This window comes from Leiobunum rupestre, chromosome 8 (assembly GCF_980474605.1).
Source record: "Leiobunum rupestre chromosome 8, qqLeiRupe1.1.hap1, whole genome shotgun sequence".
In the NCBI taxonomy this organism is placed as follows: domain Eukaryota; kingdom Metazoa; phylum Arthropoda; class Arachnida; order Opiliones; family Sclerosomatidae; genus Leiobunum; species Leiobunum rupestre.
Genome location: NC_143391.1, coordinates 28797182 through 28818536, shown reverse-complemented (window position 1 = coordinate 28818536; position 21355 = coordinate 28797182). Strand labels below are relative to the sequence as shown.

The 21355-nt window shown below is 38.4% G+C and overlaps 3 protein-coding genes and 1 long non-coding RNA gene across 6 annotated transcripts; 2 read left to right on the top strand and 2 right to left on the bottom strand.

Annotated features, from left to right (window-relative positions):
• The first annotated feature begins 1134 nt into the window (after nucleotides 1-1134).
• Nucleotides 1135-5088, top strand: LOC149933039 (carboxypeptidase B-like). The gene is made up of 11 exons (XM_090157000.1): nucleotides 1135-1273; nucleotides 1339-1444; nucleotides 1504-1640; nucleotides 1708-1810; nucleotides 1870-1971; nucleotides 2935-3039; nucleotides 3107-3217; nucleotides 3291-3384; nucleotides 4277-4479; nucleotides 4547-4631; nucleotides 4811-5088. The coding sequence occupies exons 1-11, from the start codon at nucleotides 1176-1178 to the stop codon at nucleotides 4987-4989; spliced, it is 1323 nt and encodes a 440-aa protein (XP_090013126.1). The 5' UTR covers nucleotides 1135-1175; the 3' UTR covers nucleotides 4990-5088.
• Nucleotides 4531-6268, bottom strand: LOC149933038 (uncharacterized). Its single transcript, XR_016473124.1, has 4 exons — nucleotides 5914-6268; nucleotides 5326-5416; nucleotides 4723-5256; nucleotides 4531-4671 (listed from the first exon to the last, which is right to left on the bottom strand). It is a non-coding gene; the product is annotated as an uncharacterized LOC149933038 (long non-coding RNA).
• Nucleotides 5630-8223, top strand: LOC149933037 (glutamate receptor ionotropic, kainate 3-like). Of its 2 annotated transcripts, XM_090157001.1 has the most exons (7): nucleotides 5630-5862; nucleotides 5924-6014; nucleotides 6078-6931; nucleotides 6995-7212; nucleotides 7265-7542; nucleotides 7600-7738; nucleotides 7796-8223. In XM_090157001.1, the coding sequence occupies exons 3-7, from the start codon at nucleotides 6910-6912 to the stop codon at nucleotides 7922-7924; spliced, it is 786 nt and encodes a 261-aa protein (XP_090013127.1). In that variant the 5' UTR covers nucleotides 5630-5862; nucleotides 5924-6014; nucleotides 6078-6909; the 3' UTR covers nucleotides 7925-8223. The 2 variants fall into 2 exon arrangements, with proteins under 2 accessions (XP_090013127.1, XP_090013128.1); XM_090157002.1 differs by lacking the exon at nucleotides 5630-5862 and having other exon boundaries at nucleotides 6002-6931.
• LOC149933036 (lysosome membrane protein 2-like) lies at nucleotides 7912-19713 on the bottom strand. 2 transcript variants are annotated; one of them, XM_090156999.1, is made up of 11 exons: nucleotides 19293-19713; nucleotides 13091-13251; nucleotides 12436-12580; nucleotides 11065-11307; nucleotides 10142-10283; nucleotides 9758-9994; nucleotides 9550-9668; nucleotides 9357-9430; nucleotides 9240-9294; nucleotides 8576-8728; nucleotides 7912-8434 (listed from the first exon to the last, which is right to left on the bottom strand). In XM_090156999.1, exons 1-11 carry the CDS (start codon nucleotides 19422-19424, stop codon nucleotides 8384-8386), a joined length of 1512 nt encoding a protein of 503 aa, XP_090013125.1. In that variant the 5' UTR covers nucleotides 19425-19713; the 3' UTR covers nucleotides 7912-8383. The 2 variants fall into 2 exon arrangements, with proteins under 2 accessions (XP_090013125.1, XP_090013124.1); XM_090156998.1 differs by having other exon boundaries at nucleotides 7912-8728.
• Nucleotides 19714-21355: the final 1642 nt, after the last annotated feature.

The window sequence follows — 21355 nt, the reverse complement described above, 5'->3', positions numbered from 1 at the left end:
TTAGTTTTTATTTTCCGCCTCCCTTCGTTAATTCTAAATCATGGTTTGGTTTCTGGATAAACAACCAGAGTTCAGAGGGATTTGTTAGTTCGCATCGCGAACGTGCGCAGTTCGTCACAAAATAAAACTGTACGACGTTTTAAAGGGAGTAGAAATTAAATCGAAAAATCGACCGCTAACACTGTTCAGCTACGCGCTACAATTGGTTTTTAACGTAACTAGCGCCAATCACTTTAGCTTCTGTTAAACCTGGTGGGAGAAAAGTGATATTAATGGATCCACCGTAAATATGGTTCATACTACCTTTAAACTTTTTATTATATTAACTTTGTTATATAGTATGACGCATTCCTACACTATGATAAACAGCGTAGTAGCGAGCGTTTGATATCGAACTTATTTTCGTATTATTAATTCCGGTAATAAAATTTAATTGTATTCGTCAGTAATGTTTATAATCAAGAAAGTCAAAGATCAGATCGGGTGATGAATTTGCAATTCAACGCGATAAAGTTGAACGACCACAAGGATAGATCGGTTCTGAAACAAGGGAACCGGTTAATTTTTAGGGGCGCGTCCACATATTAGCGAGCGCTTTAACCTTTTCATTTCTCGACTGTTTGACAGTTATTTGCATAAAACAACATTCGAGCGATAATAAAAACGTTGACGAAATAGTTTTATCACTTTCGGCTCCTTCGTTAATCCAACCATAAATATTTCGTTTTCAAGCTAAATCCCCGTCTTAAACAAAATGGATTAACGAAATAATAAAACCACAAGCGTTGTTAAAAATATATCCGCGATCTAGCTCTTCAAACACTGAATTGGCATCGTGAGTTAGCGAAACTGCGAAAGATAGACAGATATCAATGACTTTTACCGCGAAGCTATATAATTATAAGCGGTACATATTATTTTATTTATACGAGGCGTTAATGGATAACAGGATAAGATCTTGCTAAGCTAGTTTTACCCTCCCATATCCCGCGTCTAGGGATGAATTTTGACCTTTCTTAAGTTGTAATGGGGAGGGACATTCCACGATGAGTCCTGACTCCCCCCCCCCCCCTCGGGATTCGAGGCCAGGTAGAAGGACATTAAACTCTTTAAAAAGATGACTACCCTCGTCTTCGTCTCTTCACTTGGTTCGCGGTTCCGAAACAGCTCGAACCATGGTAGACCGTTTCCGCGTCCTCCTCTGTTTGCTGTCCGTCGCCGCTTTGCAGACTTCGTCCGCCGTCGACCAAGATGGGAAAGTACACTTTGAGGGGTAAGTACGGGGCGCTTATACGGAAATTTCGGTATGAATGATAAATTATTATTCCCCGCCATCAGGTTTTCCGTTATTCGGGCGGTACCCACGACGGAGGAGCAGCTACAAATGCTAAATAATTTAGCCAATGCCCCGGAACTCGAAGCCGATCTAACCTATTCCAACCAGGTATGGAATCGCTAAAAAATCATCTCGATTGTTCCACCTTAATATAAGAAATGTGGTAGATATCTTTCTGGAAAAGTCCAACCGGAGTCAGCAAGCCCGTTGACATCATGGTATCTCCCGACATGGGTAAAAGTCTACAAGACCAACTTGACGAAGTTAAAATTCCTCACGTTACCATGATCCCCAACGTCGAAAGGTATCGAAGTGCAAAACGTATTTCGAGGGAATTAATTAATTAATTAATTAAGTGTAAATTTTTAAAGAGCTGTTGAGAGCGAAAATCTTCCGCCACCCGCCGTCAACATTCTAGGGTTGATCAATAGATCGTCCGGCACTTTCTTTCAAAGCTACCACCGATTAGCTAGGGTGAGTTCGGAAAGTTAGCCTTCGTAACGAAAACGGCTCTAAATACTTCTTATAAACAGATCCATAGTTACGTGGATGAATTAGCTGCCAGGAACCCCAGCATCGCCAGTATTACGTCCATCGGGAAATCCGCTGAAGGACGCGACTTGAAAGTGATCAAAGTAAGGATGATTACCATAAGCCTATAATTACGTACCATAAGTGAGCCAATTGTTGGAAAACATTTGAGATGGCTACGTGTTAAGTGACGTAGAATCGATGTCAATTGCTGATAAAAATACGAAACTTAAACAAAATACCAAGCTGACTATGACGATAAGATCACGTATTAGGCTTAAAGGGAGTATAACCTTTTCAGGAATTTGGGGCAATATATAATTCCCTCCCCTTATTTTTCTAACCACGTGTCATACGTACTGTGAAATAGTGGTTTTTGAGGAATTATCCCACTAAAAGTATACCCGCTTTGATAGTGCTTTAATTTCTCATATCTACTAGAACGCCTTTCGTGAATCTGAAACCACGTACCTCATTATTAAGAAATTATATTTGGATAAATATCCAAACTATAATGAAAATAATTAATTGATAGCTCGGATATTGTTGTTTATATGTTAATGAAGGGTACATTGAAAATAAAAACCACTAAATATGAAACAACAAAGGTTTCAAGTGAGAAAACCTCTTCAGGGCGGGCACGCTTCCTCTAACAGAAGAATTGGGTGTTTCTACTATCGTTCTAGACCAGCGCCATGAGCGAGAAAAGAGAGAAGCTATGGCGCACCCTACCAAACAAGGAGGGTTCTACTCCCTTTAATAACTTATCAAGTTCCTCAAAAATGTGTGGTTATGCTAAAAATAACTCTCAGTACTACCAAATGTGAAATATAATTATGAACTCCTGGTTATATTAGTTCCGGAATTATCTAATAACAAGTAAATTACCCGAATTTATCACAGCCTAATAAAGCTTTACAAACACCGCGTAGAAGACGTATTACCCTAATAGATAACGGCACGAAAACACCCATAATTTCGTATTGCAATTTTCCCTCCCAGTTTTCGGGTCCATTTCAATTCTTTGGGTTCATTTATTTATAGTAATAGCTAATGTTTTTCTTTAGATTGGCTCAAGATCATCCGGAAACAAGCCCATAATTTGGATCGACGGAGGAATTCACGCTCGAGAATGGATTTCACCGGCCAGCGTTGTGTACATCGCCACGCAGGTCAGCCGTACTTGGTAATTTAGATGAGGATCGAGTTTTACTAATTGCGTTCACGATACTATTACAGTTGGTCGAGCGATACGACACTAACGCCGACGTTAAGGCTTTGGTTGACAAATATGACTGGTACATATTGCCAGTTACTAACCCCGACGGTTACGAATATACTCACACCAACGTATGATAGAAGCGAAATAGATAATACTAAGTACCTGTACTTATTATACTCAAATTTTCCCCTTCGTGTTTAGAACCGTATGTGGAGAAAAACCCGTACACGAACCAACAGTCTTTGGGGCTGCCAAGGAGCCGATCCCAACCGAAACTTTGGCTTCCATTGGAGTGGTAAGTCTGTACACGCGTGTATTCTTTTCTATCATGAATATTTCAACTGCATCACTTTGTCAGACATAAGTGGCCTTCGTTGTTGTAGAGATGGTAACATATGCCCCCTGACCCAAAGTTATTTTTGGTAACGTTTTTGAGGCTTAATTTTTATTGCCAAGGCTTAGGAAAAATTTTATTTCGTTAAATTTGAAATTCTCATTTTATTTACATAACAAAAATGAGTCAATCAAAATTTAAATATTACGCACTTTTATTAATGATAATTAACACATTTCGAACTTTTAATGATAATTTTGTAAATCTTAAAATCCATTTTCTTCACTTGGGAAAACTCGGCAATTTTTCGTGAAATGAAAAGCGTTTTTGAGCTTAATTCATGGTCTTACTTTAATCGCACCCCAAATATTTGTCAAAGAGGTCATAATGTTTAAATATTTAGAAGGGGTCTAATAGACGCCAAAAGAAATTATTCACTCCAAAATAAAAACCGTCAAAAGGAAGGTTTTTTAAATTAAAAACGCGTGAATCTCGATGATATCGCCCATTTTTTCGTCGCACGTGTAATTATTTATTCTGATAATAAAATAGAATCACGTGGGCTTAGCAATATTTATCCGCATTTGTCTTAGCCAATAAGATTATCCCTTCCGAGCAAACACGCGCCAATTTACACAATATAACCGTTGAATTTTTTCAAATCAATTTCTTTTAAGATCTATTAGCCCACGACCGTCTTCGTCACTTTCGATTCAAAACGTGTAAAAAGAGATCGGCCGTCATTGAACCACAGTATACCAAGATATTCATGGCAGAAATTATTACATTCGTGGCCTGTATAGTTTTACATAATTTAATATAATGAAACTTAACTATAATATGCCATTATTAGAGGGAGGGTCCAGTAGTAATCCTTGCAGCGACACATACGCCGGTTCCAAGGCGTTTTCGGAACCCGAAACGAAAGCCATCGCCGACTTCTTGACTCCCAAAAAAGGACAAGTCAAAGTCTTCCTGACCGTTCACTCCTACTCGCAATTATGGCTGACTCCTTGGGGTTGGACTAGCGCTTATCCAGCGACATACGCCGAAATGGTTGGTACAACAGTTAAATTACAGTTAAGAAAAATACAATTAAAGTATTGAGCGTAACTCTTCGCAGAAAAGAGCAGCGGACGTTGCCGTTAGCGCTTTGACCAATGTTCACGGAACCAGATACACTGTTGGAACTTCCACCAACGTCTTGTGTAAGTTCTCTTTCTTAATAGGCATGTGTCTAAGACGGTGCTAGAAAACGTGTAGGAGTGTAAACCCAGTTTTATTGCGAGGACACTTTACCCTACACAAATTTCTAGCGCGAGCTTAACCTGCCTCATGAAGCGCTTACCAGAATCCTTATTTCACGGTTGCATTTATATTCTGACAGATATCGCATCAGGTGGCTCTGACGATTGGGCCCATGGCGCTCTCGGTGTCCCATACGCCTACTGCGTTGAATTGAGGGACACTGGCTCTCACGGTTTCGTCCTTCCAGCCAACCAAATCCTGCCTACTGGTCAAGAAACGTGGGCCGGTGTCAAAGCTCTGGCGCAAACCGTCAGATAATATTCTAATCACAAACTTGTTTACGGGTTTAAATTTATTAATTGATTGTCCTTAATTTATTTTTTTACTAATTAAAATTCATAATTATTATTGACAAAACAGTTTGTTTTTAAACTTCACATTCAGAAAGCCAAATTTGTATTATTCTTCTATTGTTTATTTTCAAAGACTTTTCCCGTTATCCTAAAAACGAAAGTCCTTTGTTCACCATCTTCCTTCGACCTGAACTCGGAAATTGTTCCCCCGTAACGACTTCATCCTTGACATCTAAATAATTGGAATATCACAAATAACCCTAGTAATTACCATACTAACCTATTCATTGATATTCCTTACCTGTATTTCAATTCTCCACGCTTGAGTCGGAGCGTTTTGGATACATTTGATATTGCGAAGTTTCAAAAACAAGAAGTACGCGTCCTATATGCTAGCTATAAAGAAAATTTTAAAAGGTTTTCTCGATAACCGGAAAAGGCAGATATTTCCGGAAAACACGCTTTTAAAGGGTACAAAGATACTTTCTCTGTTCGAGGGTGGAATAGAATAAATACATCCGGGATATAATGGCAGCCGAGTTCTATTTACGGACGTCAGCGATTCTCTTTCGTAACTTTGACGCATTGCTAACAGAAAGTTAGACGAGCAAAGGACATTCTTAAATAGCGTTCCAAAATGGTTTATAATTTGTCCGAAATCAAAGTGACCGGTTTTCCAGTAAGTTTAAACTATAAGCCTAATTTCGATAATCATCGATATTTTGGCTGGTACGTAGATTCCTCCATGGGCTGACGTTACCAGAAAGGGAAAGGAAACATTCATTACTGGACTGAATGGTTATTTACTGGACTACATAGCTTCCTCTTTGAAGTTTAAGTAAAACGAACGTTTCGCGGGATTAGATTTATTTTTACTAAACCAAGTTACATTTCGGCAGATTCAGATTCGCGGCGCCAATCGCGTACGAATACGGCAGCAGAAACGAAACGGGATCCTACTCGGGCGTTTTGGGAATGTTGCAACGAGGGGTAAGTACTACGGGACACGAAAATCATATATTTAAGTAGCGGTAACAGTGAGAAAATATTAAGGATTTGGACATCATCGCGGCACCGACGGTCCATACTCAAGATCGCATGGACGCCATTGATTTTACTTCGTCGTTCTGGCACAGTGACACCGTCATCTTGTCTGGAAAACCCTTCGGATATACTAGCGACCCATTCGGCTACCTTATGGCTTTCAAAACTGAAGTATAGAATCAGGGCCGTGCAAGCGTAGGTGGTAAAATACCCAGGGCCTAGTGAAAATACGGTCCCGTGAGATAACTCGACGGTCTCGCTACGAGATGAGAGTAAAACTAGTGGCTTAGATCCGACAACAACTCCCGTTGAAATTTTCAGCTACGACTACCCCTATTGGAGATTTAAGTCGGCGATTACGTATTTTATCTCGGGCACTTAAATCTTAGCACGGCCCTGTATGCAATCGGCGTACGTCCCAACCAGCCTTGCCAGTTCCTAAACTTAAATGATCGTACCAAAAACGAAAAATCGATTTCAGAAAACCATTATCGTACACCTGAAAACTGGCGGTAAATTTGAATTTTTTTGGTGAAATATGGACGTTTAAACTTGTGAAATCAAAATTTTTAAAGTTCGACCGATTGAAAACGTATGTTTAAAAGTCAGTTTTAACTTGTTTTCAGCCAATTAAAAAAAAATATCGCACATTATCGTACGCCTGGCAACGCTGGTCCAAACCGAAAACTAGCTTTACTATGAACAGTTTTTTTAGGTGTGGCTGGCTTTAATCTTTACTCTGTTCATTGTGGCGGCTCTTATCGCTTTACTCGAAAAGTACGATTTGAAAATTCAGAGTGACGAAGATGAGCACGGCTTCGGGGGACACGTATGGTCCTTCATGGGGATCATTCTTTACCAATGTAAGACGGTAACGTTTTAAACGGAAACAGGTAGGAGGTAAAAGAAATGACGTTTCACTTTAGCTAGCGAATACATGCCGAAGAAAAGAGACGGGAAAACGCTATTCGTCGTGTGGTGTTTCACGATTATGATCTTAATGAATGTCTTCAGCGGTTCAATGAAAGCTCGACTAACCAATCAAGGAGATCCAGAGAGAATAGACAGTCTCGCCGATTTGGTTAAGTATCCGAAAGTGCAACCGGTCACCGCCGACAAGAGCGCAATTACCGCCTATTTCCAAGTAAGGACCTCCGGTTACGGATAATTCAAACCCTTTAACCAACTCTGATCAGTATTCTAGCGACGAAGTTCGTCAATCTGTTTGGAAGCAGATCTTAGCGACCAAAGGCAACGTTCCAGGTATAACCATGTTCTCCCAGCGGAACATGGAAGAAACTTACCATTCGCGCAGCGTCATTATGAACGAACTCAACATTGTCAAGTACAGACTAGGAGAAAGCTGCAGCGGCAGGGAGTATTATATCGGAAAAGATACCTTCTTACCCATGTCTTTCACGTTCGCCATCGGCAAACATCTCCCCAAGGAGTTCCTAGAAGACACGAACGTCAGGTACAGAGACGTCGTTCATCCAACCATTAACGTTATAATTACGAACAACTCTTCCAGGATCTTACGCTACTTTGACAGCTGCCACATGCATTATCGAATGCGAGCTACTTACTACCGGGTAATGGCTTGTCTATCAACTACATGGCTACGAGAGGACATGGCCATGGACCTGAAGTCCATGAAACCCGTCTTCCAGGTAGTTTACTAAATATCCTGTTTCTCAGTTTTTACCTAACGCGAAATTAAAATTTAGCTATGGCTGATCGGAAACCTGGGAAGTATCGTGGTCTTTATCTTGGAAGGATGTTGGGCCGGCATTCGAAGACAACATGTGAAATATGGCTATCAGAATAAATACGAAAGCGAGAATTCTTTGGATTAATGATTTAATATTCAGTTAGTCGTAAATACAGACAATATGGTAACAGCGATTCGATTTAACAACACTATTCGAGTATTGTACAATGGTGAAAAAAACGCGTTGCTTTATTTAGTATTTTACGGAAGATGAGCCATCACAGCTGATCCGCAAACGAAGATTTCAAGACACGCTTTTCAATGTTGTCCGGCAACAATATTAAATTATTTACACGCGACGTAGTTTAATACATGGTTAGGTATATATTTATTTGAACTTATCGCGGGAAGGTCTTCGGGGAAGAAAAAAATCAATTATAAAAATTACTTTAAAAAAATTAAAAATGTTTTTGGTCGTAAGCTTTCGTTGACTAACGAGTCTTTAAAAAATTAATAGTTGGGCGTAGGCTGAGAAGCCTCGGCACTCGTCGGTTTCAAATCAGTGGAAATTAAAATTAACTAAATAATGAAGACGCACGTTCCGTTAATGTTTGTAATGAAGAACTTCGGCACTAGCACCGACGATAACGCGACGCTGAAATAAACAAGCGAATAAACCGACATAAAATCGAAAAAACACGCAAATTAAGATAAGTCTGCCTTCTCTGTCGTCCTAAGCCTAAGATTTTTGGTTGGTGTTCGGGTGTTTGGTGAACGTAGCGCCGGAGCTTTTTACCTTGGAAATGAAATAAATCGCAGTCGAGAAGGAAGCGACTAGAGCCGCGGCACCCAGCACGATGGCGCACAACAGGACAGCCTGCCCGACGATCATCGGGGTGATCACTTTGGACTTGAACTTGGAAGCGTTTTCCGGATCAATACGGGCTTCCTACACCGAAAACGGACGAAACAATCATATAATGTCAGCGATAACATTCCAATGAAACGCGTAATTGAAAGAAATTGTCTTTAGTCGGATACGCAATCGTGGTCTTGACACGGTAACCAATGACGCGAAACAATATTACGTCTACTTGATCCCTCACGTTACAATTACGAGGGATCAGATTTGGGGAAAGTGTCAATTTATACATAAATTGCGAACGTAACCGGACAAACTAGTCTTTATCGCGGAAAAAAGGTAAGGAGTCGTATTAGACAATTTCAACGCGTCACTGAAATGCCAGCGGCCGAATGGGGGCTAAAAAAAAGGGTCGATACGCGGGTCTGTGACATCAAAGACACGGATCTCGCTACTTCCGAGTGTTGTTCACCATTTCTTTTTGTCAGCGTATCGATCTCCGTTAATATTGCTTTATAACACAACTCCGGTCATTTTCTCCAATACTTTATCAAGACCACGAAAGTGTCTTAGAATGTAAACGCGAAATCGTCCTTACCTCCGACAACCAAGCGAAAGGGAAGATTATGGGTGCGGAAAGGTTCTGCAAATGACTGAAAGTAAATAAAACGAAATTTATTAGTTCTAAACAGATTTAAACAATAAGATGACTTACTAGAAATGTCCAACGGGTGAAACCAAGATGTTCATTTGGATTCTGCGGGCAGCGTTCAACACCAATCCCGTAGTCTAAGGACGCGAAAAGCAATTATTATTAATAATGGTCGTTAGGTAATATTATGTCACGAGAAATAAGATTCATTAGCGTGTAGAGAGAGAACCGGGGAAATAAGTTTTTTTTTATTTACCGGTTCTATATCGACGAAAGTTTCGTGGAGCTCTTTTTCAGGTTTCAGCCCTTTGAACGCCTTCGCGTAGTCGGGTGCTCCTTGGTAAAAGTGAGGGGGAGACACGAATACCGGAGACCCTATATCGTATTCAAAAGGAGACTCGGTTAAAGAGGGCATTGTCCTGGAAAAAATCAACGAAAAGAGGAAAACGTGTTATAATTTTTACCGTTTCTGCAAGCGCCCAGTCCTAAGACACCGGCTTTCATGCACCCGCTGGTGGGGCAGAAACAGCGGTTGTCCTCCACTTCGGCGAATATCCTTTCTGGAAGATGGAAGCGGAGGGTGTCGATGCCTTCGACGAGTGTTTCCCGTTCGTATTCTAGAGTCAAGGAACGGCATAGATCGGCACTGAACACGTGAATTATGTCCTTTTTCTCCAAGCCGGGTTTAAATTGGCTTCCGTCTACAAAACACGTCGTAATTAAAAATGTCATTGAGACGGTTTTCAATTATATATTTAAAATGATAATTAATTCCCCTCTAACAAACCAATTTATTTAATTAACTTAATTAAGATAAACAACGGATTAAATTTATCTTCTTGACGTACCCGATCCATTAATCATGTTGCAAAAACCTGTTCCCCAGTATTCCAAACGACTGACGTTGTTATAAGAGAAAATCCGGCCAATTTCGTTCGAATCCAAAGCTCCCGTTCCGATATCGAAGACGCCCTCCGCGGTGTTGTTTTTCTGAATTACACCATGGAGTTCAAAATAATTACGAAGCACAATGGTAATAATAAATAGTCCTAGTCTATAATAGGCGATTCAGAAAAATATCGGTGGTCACATGATTTTGGTTATTTTCTGTTGTATGATTAAAGAATTTCTAATATATCAAGAGCGCGAGCCTAAAAAAATAATAGTTTTCCATTTGATTGCTCGAGATTCGCTCCGAATCTGTTTCTGATGTCATAGATCTCGCCCACAATCGACTGGAGTAAAACCGTAAATGGAACATTCCATTAGCATTTGTGGTTTTGCGTCTGCAAATAATTTGAATTTTCGCGTCTTGGTCTGCCATTTTTCAAAAACATCTAAAAGAAACACGCAAAAATTTGATCCGATCTCGATCCGTTGATCTGTCGAAATCGGCAGATCGGTTTTGGACGATTTCCGAGCACTCGAGAGCGGGAAATGGAACACGCGAAACTTGATCGGAGCAGATCCGACCCCGCAAATGGAACAAAACGGAGCAGTCAAATGGAAAGCGCCATTACTCTTTTGTACATGTATTTGGCGATATTATATTTCAGAATCACCTATTCAGAATAGCCGTCCAAAATGTCGCCGACCATTTTCGGTATGCTGAAACAGGGCTGCCATACAACAAAATTATCGGGCAAAAAAATAGTAGTCTTGCCAGATACAAATTTTGTTTGATATACGCCGAAAACGTCCAACAAATGTGGTGTTTGAAAGTTTGCCGCGTAGTATCGACTAGGACTATCCAAGAGGGTGACGTACTTACTCCGTAAAATAATCCGAAAGTATTATTGGGGAGGGTCGGCTTCATCTTAATTCCGAAGTTTTCCTCCGCGTAGTTCGCCATGAAATCCAGCAAATCCACGTAGTATCCGGCGAAAAGCATTTCATTCACTGTGTGTTTCTCCACCAATTTGATGCTCATGTTACGGAAACTTTCGCTCAAATCGGCAAAAATGTAAGGAGCCAAATCTTCGGTGATGCGACTTTTCATCACACTGCCCAAACCCTGCGGGAATACGGAGAAGCTCAAAACCCAACCACTCGCCACTGGCGGAAATAGATTCACACGTTACACACAAAAAAACCCGTTTAAATGGCTAGATGGTGCCATCTGCTAAGACTTAGGGTATTTAAAAATTTAACTTTTCTATATCAGAGTTGCCAGATGTACGATCCTGATCGTATTTGTACGATAATTGAACCCGCGGTACGATATACAATACGAAGCCTGGATCGTACGGTAAAAATACGATCCGTGTAAAAACTGTTTTCTTTAGAGAGGAAACCTTTATATATCTTTAAATATTGCATCTTTAGCAAAGGTTATCTCCCAGATTCCAGACTCCGACTTCCACTTCCACACCCACTCTTGCGGTTTGCTAGGGGAGTGATAATTGTCGCCACGAATCGGAAATAATCACAATATTTTCTCACGTGTTTTTTCGTACATAAATGGGAGTTAAATTATACGTCATAATAGGTTTAATCGTTAAATATCTTTTGGGCTTAAGTGACTGGTTTTCAGCCGTACGATCCTTCTTAATCTAGTACAATCCAAATCGAAACTCCAGCGCTTGGAACCTGGCACTCTTTTTCGCGGTATTTTCTGGGCGCGTCTATGTTTGGTTTTCCCCCTTTCAGCGCCATCCTCCATTACGGATACCCAAAGAGTGGATGCTAGACTCCCCGCTGAGGGCAGAGGCAAGAGGGGTCAAAGGCGGGAAAAAGAGCGCATAAGCTTCAAGCTTAGGAAATATAGTGTTGTCGTCTGAAACCCTGCGACGTCACCATTGTAATTTGCCTATTGATAAAAAAACAGTAACTGTCATGGCGGCCACTATTAACACTACAGCTGTGACGTTATAAGTTTTCAAAATCGTATCAGACGACAACACTCTATAGCGCCATCTGCCTTAATAGCCGTCAACTAAATATTTGAAGAAATAGGAGACGAGTCTTTTGAATTTCTAGGTTTTTCGGTTAAACTTTCAGTTGTCGCGCAGAGAGAATTTTGAACGAGCAGACAGCTTTCATAATTTAAAACTCGGTCGGTAGGCGGCGATACTTATGACCAAAATGTAAACTACGCACGAAGCCTATAGTAATCTGAAAATATTAACTGGTAACGACTTACAGCGTAAGGACCGTTGATGGTGTAAATAATTTCGGACATATCTCCGACGGACATCTCGGGTTCGAAGACGTAACCCTTGACCATCCTGTAGGTCAGGCGTCCTCTTTCTTCGTCCCAGCCGAGAACTTCCTTCTTTCGAATAACCCTGTTCGTAGAAAGAGTTTAAATCCTCGCTTTGAGCCAGACAAAACTAAGTTGAGTAACAATGCTAGCTAAGGGATAGTATTTTTTATACCTATAATTTATAGGTTTACAGTACAAGTATTGGGAAACTGGGTTTTTGATGAGTTTCCTGACAATATAATAAGTCTATATCAACGTCAACCTTTCTTTCATAACCCATAAATTTAAAGTAGGCTGTATTACTCCTAGAATAATTTTGAATAGTTGAAAAAGTTTCCGTATTGCCAAGAATGCATATAAGAGCCTAATAATGTAGGACTACAACATAGATGGCGCTTGTCCGTTGTGAAAGAGAGTTACCAAATTATCGAATTACAGAGTACGCGATGATGTGTTTGAAAATTCTCTTTTCCCATATTCTTAGTACCACAATAAATTTTTGGTAATGATATCTACAATAACGATATTTGGGACCTATATAAGAGGTATAGTTATGTGGAATGTTTTTGACGTCTGCCTTGACGGTTAATACCTGAATACGTAAGGGCCGACCTCGGCAAGTGATGGTTTGACGTATCTCTCGTTGAATTCCACGGGATTCGTTACGTTGAACATAAAAAACTTGGTGTACACAGGAACGGGAGAATCTTGCCATTTCTTAAAGGAATCCGATTCTTCGGACAGCACCAGATTCTGGGAAGTTTAATTGACTTTAATAAACGTGGACACTGCTTTTTGGTTATTTAGTATGCATTTTAAAAATTTAAGTTACCATCGACTAATGGTTTGTTTTTTTTTGGGTAGGCCGTTAACAATTATAATAGATGTTTCTATCTAGGAGCAACAAACACAGCACCCCACATAAGGAGAACGTAACCCGTCAAAAGTCGTGAACTTTTCATTGGTTAGACCATATGTAACATAATTACTCGTAAGTATGCCTCTGTATAACATTTCCATTGAAAAAAATTCAATGAGACCTTGTTTCACGCGGAACATACATTAAGCGGACCCAAAAATGCTTATAATCCTTTCGCTATTGAAAAGGTTACCCAGGAAACAAAATCTCGTGATCGCGAGACACGAGCTAAACTGGACATGGGCAAAGCCAGAGACGCGCGAGGAATTCTGATCTCACTAACTTCCGTTTCCCATCAGTAAAGTTGATGACGCGTATTTCGTCACGGAATTGTAAGTGACGTATTTTACGTCATATCCCGTGAACAAGGTTTCATTAACGAAAATGCTTTTATGGCATACTTGTGAGTGATTATGTTACATATGGTTAGACGCTTTAGCGCCTGCTGCCGTCGGAAGGGGAAAATTCGGAAACTTTCTCCCCCCGCCCGTAAATTGTTCAGCGTAAAGGCTTGTCCAATGAAATTTGTACACAAAGTGTGTTTAAACTAGGAATATAATATAATAATAATATCCTCCTAGGTTTAAAGGCTAGCTACGTTCTCCTTGTGTTTGTTGCTCCTAGTTTCTATAAAATCGATTTCAAATACTTAGAACTGAATAAGGCAGCGCGAACTAAAAATTAGTCTCCTCGTGCACAAGTACCATCTTGGCCAATTGCGATAAAATAAAAGCGCGTGTTGAAACTATTTAAATTGGCTGCCCTAGTGGTATTTGAAAATACCTTTACATTATTGGCCTGGGTGCCAAATATCCTCGCTACGCCACTGACAGTGACGCAAAGGAAACAAACAAGAAGGCCAAATTACTTTATAGAAAGACCTGTTACAAGCTATAGCTCCAAGGCACGGCATGTTGGAATAATTAAAGTGGTCGTGGAGTAGTTACAAGGTTACTCTAAATGCAAGACCACCAAAGACACAGAATTGTATAATAAATACATCGGGTGATTCGCGAACTACTACGTACTATTACAACTCGCATCATTTGCAGACTGTTTTACGAATATTAGAAATCTGTTTAATTATTTTAATAGCACGTTGCAAACTATGATCCTTTAGAAGAAACACTTCGGTTGTACATGAAGACCAAATGAAGCAGAAATATATTTAAATATTTATATTATAAGTAACATAATACCAATAAGTATGACATTTAGCAAACATTATCACTGAACCGATTTACACAGTTATTGCGCAAGCAAGGTTAAGTTCAGCACAGAGCCCCTAATTTCTAAATACTACCACCAAGGATGATGATATACTACTTAGTCGGAGCTGGGCGAGTGTGTCAGTGTCGAAAACAAGTACCGTAAAAAAATTAACATTAACACAAAAAGCATCATACTTATGGTCAGGGTTGACTAATTTTAACCAATTTGATTTAAATCAAGTAAATGGTTTTTTGAAAAAATCATTGATTAAAATCACAAAATGTATTTCAACGGAAGAGTATAAAAAGGCCAAAAATAAGTTCTTAAAAATTAAAATTCACAGAAAATCTGCGCTAACTAAAATATTAAATAATTAAATTTAAGATTTCATTTAATTTGATTAGCTAAGTGATAAAAGTAAAATATCCGTTAATTATACAGGAAAAAAACCATTAATTGTATAAAAATTAATAAATTCAATAAAATAAAAAATTAGAGATTTAAATCCAAAAATTTACCGATTTAATTTTAATTAAAATATCAAAAAAAAGAGCCAACCCTGCTTATGGTTATTATATTACTTATGTTTATATTCATATTTAGAAATATTTTTACGGATTAAAAAATAGTTACCAAGCAATGCCAAGATTTTAGCACATTAAAAAAGCATATAGTTTTCCCACATAATAGAGAAACGCTTCTACCAACCTTGGTAAATTACCTTCCCCGTGGAATAAATAACCTTTGTAGCGTAGTTTCGTTTTGACTAGACAAGCTTTAGTATTGTTAATAACTTCTAAACGCCAAAAAAGGTTCAGAAAGGCTGGTTTCCACTGGCCCCACAACGCTAAGAATGTGCCAATGAAAACACCGCTGTAGACCACAATAAACTTAATTATTGTCGCTCTTAATCTTCAAATCCGAATTATAAATACTTAAATAATATTCTTCCTAAATATTCAAGGTGAAAGTGATTTATTATAAGTGAAATTTTTCCTTTCAAGTTCTTACTTTTCAGGAAAATTTAATTTAACTCGACCAAGTAATTTAAATTAATTACAGTCCTTCTATACAATAGAGATTATAAAAAGCTTGACATCAAAATAATTTTATAATTCGGAAATTTGGAAAATCTTTCCTACTATAGCCGAAACTATTGTTTGCAAATACTTCGTATATTTTAATATACAGTAATTTGCCTGTGAATTATACAGGTATATAAAAAAAAATAGGTCTATCGGGTATATTGAGTCACCTAAGTAAGGATCCGTCTTTCAAGCATTTTAAATTATACTTTGTTGTTTTCCTTCGATTAGAAAATAACAAATATAACTAAAACATTTGAGAAAAAAATTAAAGGCGAGATCGCGAATTAATGGAATACTCAAATTAATGTTAAGTTTAATTTACTTATAAAATTGGGGGAAAATATAAACAGTAAATAAATTAAAACGTTTTTTTCAAAATTCGCAAATATTTGAAAAATATTCGCGTTTACAATATTACAGGTGTAATTTTAATCCACATTCGAGTTAAGAGGGTACGGGTACAGCCAACTACGACTTTGCTTAGGCGTAATCATGTTGTGATAAGGAGACATATTCGTTACAGCGCACGAAGCACCCCGAGACAAGTTCACCCTTTTTTGTGGCGTTCATATGGGTCATGGACTTTGCGAGTTAACTCGGTCATTGCATAGAGCAAAGGCACAGCGCTCTATAAGATATTCGCCGAGATTTAAAACTCGAAAAATGAAAAAAAAAAACTAGCTACAACGCCGAGAAAATTTAAGCCGGCCAAGGGGTCGAAAGAAAGACTGAAACATTGTATATGGGTTAATTTCGAACCAAAACACCATTACCGTAATTTAACGCCCGTAAAGAAATTCTTTAAGATATAATTTCAAAATAAATAGCGGATTTCTGACCCATTAGGACCAATGCCTTTTAAATTAAATATTTCTCATTTTAGGAATAATTTAACGGCAAAAATAACAGAACCATCAGAGGGGGCGATTATTTGACAGCTATATAAATAAGCTTCGTGGAAATATGCGGGTTTGGATTGCTTCAGTGGAAAATATTTCGAAAACGCGCGCGCGGCTGAGCTAACAATATTAGCCGTTTTAACGACCGAAGTTTATGACAGAAATTTATGGCTTTGTTTTAAAAAAAAATACTGAGCGCAATAAGAATTTTTATCTCGACCTGTACGTTAGAAAATTAAACTATTTAAAATAATTGAACTCAGAACGGGTCCAATTTTTGAGCGCGTTTCATCTACCTCAGCTTGAGACAATATGGCGAACCGGAAAGGGGAAGACCCGTCAATACCGTATTTTAACAAGGCCTATTATAGATTTTACTATGAACTAGCCAGCGGTCATTGCTCCATTGTTATATATCAAGGAGCGTCTGTCCGCTATTTTGACCTAGTTAAAGAGCGATTGACCTGGCACGCCACTAGTACAAAACGCTTATGGCTTTCCGGAAGGGAAACGTGATATTACTGACCAACTCTTTAAAATAACCAAGCTAACGTCCAAGCTCGGTAATTGTCGGGGTGGGGGTGAAGTCAAAGGCCGTCTCGGACTATTAAAGATTCGAGTAAGGTTCGCGTCAGGGTGAAAGCCTGCCGCACGGACGCGGGAAGAAAATACTACTCTGGAAAACGCGGAAGTAACGCGGGGAAGCCCACTTACAAAAACCTAAGAGGAAGATTTTTCACTCTCTCGCCGAGTGTGGCCGGACGTACAATAATTATATTGCACGTCGATAGCTTTGAGCTAATTTTTTGGCCTACGATTATTTGAACCGCGTATTACCGCTATTTTCGATAATTAGGCTTAAGCGTACTATAATGCGCGATAATTTTCAAATTAAGTTTTTTAATAGTACTCAAGGTTTTTCCAATAGGCCCCAATTGATTGAAACTTCACGGTTTTTTTTAATCATAAATATAACTTCGGATCGTGTTTAGCCAAAATATTCCGGAAAAAATTATTTTCCACCTATTGAGTAGTTTCAGTTCGTAGCTTTGGCTATGGCTGCCATTTTGTGCGGGATTTTTTCTCATATGGGAAAAAGGATAGGAGACGTCGTGTCACGTGATACTGAAATCACTATTTTAACGCGTGCGATAATTTTCAATTCTTAGATACAATAATTTACAGGGCGACGGGTGAATACGACTGCGTGAAATTAGAATTGTATATATATTTTTTTTAAGTTGGAATTTCTCTAATACGAGCTTCCAAACAGCGGTGGGTATTGCTTGAAAAATTAACTGGATATCGAAGTACTAATTTAAAATGAGCGTCTGCACATTTTCGTTAGATCATTTTTGCGTTTCAGTTGAGACTCCATGTGGAGTGGTTTTTAACGTTGCGGGTTTATTTACAGGTAAGATAGCTTATCCCGAACTAGGCGGCAGTTAAGGCCACAGACGAAAACAGAGTGCCCTGGGGTGTAGTCATGGTTGCCGGCGGGGGGAGCGAAAAGACTTTCACCAGCATCGCGCTATGCCCTTTAACTTGAAATGACCCCCTGCAGCTCCGGTTTGGTGGGGGGGAAAGGGGGTAGAACGCCACTAAACACCGTATTCAAAGATATTCTGCCCCCCTGACGCGATAAGGAGGGGTACACCGATGACCTACAGTTGACCAAAAATTGAGAAACAACCTTGGGGAATTTTTCTGAAAAAAGGTTACGATCGCATTGCGAAATCCAAGACCCTTCGATACGTTTCAATAATATCAGAAGTGTATGATACATCCCTTTCGGAAGAAGTAAGTTCAAGTAATCACCAAGTACCTAAAAATTAATCTTTTAGATTCCGCCATTCTACTATTGAAATGTATTGTGCAAGCCCGCGAATCGGTATAGTCAGCCAAATAGTTCTCTCTTAAGTGAGAAATTATATACTTCTGATAACGTGTACCGTAATTTTACTATCCGTACTGTCATCAAAGTCCACCACAATTTACTTACCACGAAAATTATTTTACCAAAATTTATATTATACTCAGTTGCGGGTTAAGAAAGGCAAAATATCTAGTACATTTGGCGGAAAGATACTAGCACGAAATTCCGGTAAATCGACGGCGGGAATTTCGAATTTGACCTGTTTACGGTTGAGTTTCTGAGTATACCTGCGCGCGTTATAAAATTTTGGAAAATACCGGTCTATCGCGTGATATTTCACAGTGATAATTAATTAACATAGATAAGTTGTCATTTTTTTAGTACTACAAGTGAAGCATAGCTGGCGATTCCAGGGAAAGTATAGAACAGGTAATGCTGATATTACAACGTTTGATGATTGTTTATTACGTAATACTAAAAATACGCTATAACGAAGCTTAAAAATAATAACCTACATTAAATATATTTATTGATCACTTTGAAATTTACGCAATAGATATTAAAATGGATTAATATGGCACGCGTAGAAACCTTTAGGAATTCCACAGAAAACCGACCAAATTCGAAACTCCCGCCGCCGATTTACTGGAACTTCATGCTAGTATCTTTCCGCCAAATGAACTAGATATTTTGCCTTTCTTAACCGGCAACCGAGTGTAGATTAAAAATTTTAAACGTTCTTAAATACGCAATCAACGACAAAAATGAAAATACTATAAATAAGAAAATGGTGTAATTACCTCGGCAACTTTCTTTTGGATGATTTTCGGGTAGTAGGTGAAGAGGACACCTCCGAGCATGCAGAAGACCAATCCCAAAACCCCCACGGTGATAAAGGCCACTTTGGTGGACGGCGAAAAGATCATGGTCATTTCGAATTACTAAACAAAGTCCGATTAAAACCTCTAGTAAGCTTTCTTTTAAACAACGATTTCGCGAATGAAAAGACGCGATAGAAACGCGTTTCTCATATCCCGTTAGTTCGCCAAAGAAACGTAGCAACGCGCGATGAACTTTTTCCGAAGTGACCCGCTTGGCTTGCTTTTCTTTTTCGCTGTCTCAGGGAAGACCGCGTTACCAGTCGCTCGAACGATACGCCAGAGAAACGAAAATGTGCGCGTTTTGCCGCCGGTCAACTGAAATGAGAGTCTCTCCGATAGAAGACGGATTACATTCAGCGCGCGGTTTTTTACACCCCCCCCCCTCGCTTTCTTCTTTGGCAGCGTTCTCCCCTATTTCCCCCTCAAACTTTCCACTCTCCGACCCCCCCTCTTTGGTTGCTTACTTTCGGCCAATGTCAAATCCTAAGAGTGTCTTCTATTTGTGTACATTTTTCTCCCCAAAGTGTTTCCCATTGATAAAAGACCTAAACAGTTAAACCCAAAAAAAAAATCCACTCAGAGTTGAAATGTGAAATCGATTGGGGGGTGGGGGAGCAATAGCTCGTTTTTGTAACAAAAATATATTGGGAAACATTCTTTTGTCTCTAGCCCACCTTTTTTTCAGAATTAATACGTAGTAATTCATTTAATTTTAAATTACGATTAAATTTAAAAAGATAACATTAGTTTTTCTGGTTGGTTTCTGCCTAGACTTTGGTATAATCTCGATTGTATACAGATAGGCAGTATATTTTCTTTTCATCAAAAAATATTACAAATTAATTTTGTAATTTTCAATAGCCAACCAGAAAGCTACCGACGTGAAATGAGTAATTTTTCCAAATATACCAAAAATTCAATAAAAACACGCAATAATTACGTGTTTTTTATTGATTTTTTTTTCTATTATATGAGCGTAAGGCGTTTCTATTACTTTTAATTAATAGTAAATAATATTTTTATATAACATATTGTATATTTACAGTATTTAAAACTTAAACCTACATCTATGGAGATAAAATCTTTAAGAATTAAAACAGACTTGTTTAGTTATTAATTTAATGATTTTCCTGATTTCACGAATTATCATTATTTACCAAATTAATTATGATTTACCACCATTTACCAGTGTTATGCACAATATTCGAAAAAAGTTGTATTTTTGGAACACTGTTAATAACACAACATTGACATCTCGTTATTTATTTGTATCGAAAAGATCCCTTAAAACTTTAACCGATAAATAAAGGTAGAAATAACTTACGGGGACAGAAATAAAACAATATGGCACCCGCGAAAGAAAGGGGCTAAGTAATCAGATGTACAAATAATAGATATATAATCACTGAAATATTGTGAGAAATCACTGAAGTATTGTGATAAATCACTGAAATATTGTCAGAAATCACTGAAATATTGTCAGAAATCACTGAAATATTGTAAGAAATCACTGAAATATTGTCAGAAATCACCGAAATATTGTCAGAAATAACTGAAATATTGTCAGAAATCACTGAAATATTGTGAGAAATCACTGAAATATTGTCAGAAATCACTGAAATATTGTAAGAAATCACTGAAATATTGTCAGAAATCACTGAAATATTGTAAGAAATCACTGAAATATTGTCAGAAATCACCGAAATATTGTCAGAAATAACTGAAATATTGTCAGAAATCACTGAAATATTGTCAGAAATCACTGAAATATTGTCAGAAATCACCGAAATATTGTCAGAAATAACTGAAATATTGTCAGAAATCACTGAAATATTGTCAGAAATCACCGAAATATTGTCAGAAATAACTGAAATATTGTCAGAAATCACTGAAATATTGTCAGAAATCACCGAAATATTGTCAGAAATAACTGAAATATTGTCAGAAATCACTGAAATATTGTCAGAAATCACTGAAATATT

What these genes read in the sequence shown, in the direction of transcription:
- LOC149933039 (XM_090157000.1), top strand. Translation starts at nt 1,176, where the DNA reads ATGGTAGACCGTTTCCGCGTCCTCCTCTGTTTGCTGTCCGTCGCCGCT. An exon ending in ATGATCCCCAACGTCGAAAG is followed by an intron (nt 1,641 to 1,707) that starts GTATCGAAGTGC and finishes AAATTTTTAAAG; the next exon opens with AGCTGTTGAGAGCGAAAATC. An exon ending in CTTTGGCTTCCATTGGAGTG is followed by an intron (nt 3,385 to 4,276) that starts GTAAGTCTGTAC and finishes TGCCATTATTAG; the next exon opens with AGGGAGGGTCCAGTAGTAAT.
- LOC149933037 (XM_090157001.1), top strand. Translation starts at nt 6,910, where the DNA reads ATGGGGATCATTCTTTACCAAT. An exon ending in GGGGATCATTCTTTACCAAT is followed by an intron (nt 6,932 to 6,994) that starts GTAAGACGGTAA and finishes GTTTCACTTTAG; the next exon opens with CTAGCGAATACATGCCGAAG. An exon ending in CTAGAAGACACGAACGTCAG is followed by an intron (nt 7,543 to 7,599) that starts GTACAGAGACGT and finishes CAACTCTTCCAG; the next exon opens with GATCTTACGCTACTTTGACA.
- LOC149933036 (XM_090156998.1), bottom strand. Translation starts at nt 19,424, where the DNA reads ATGACCATGATCTTTTCGCCGTCCACCAAAGTGGCCTTTATCACCGTG. An exon ending in TCCAAAAGAAAGTTGCCGAG is followed by an intron (nt 13,252 to 19,292) that starts GTAATTACACCA and finishes TAAACTTCCCAG; the next exon opens with AATCTGGTGCTGTCCGAAGA. An exon ending in CCATCAACGGTCCTTACGCT is followed by an intron (nt 11,308 to 12,435) that starts GTAAGTCGTTAC and finishes GTATTCCCGCAG; the next exon opens with GGTTTGGGCAGTGTGATGAA.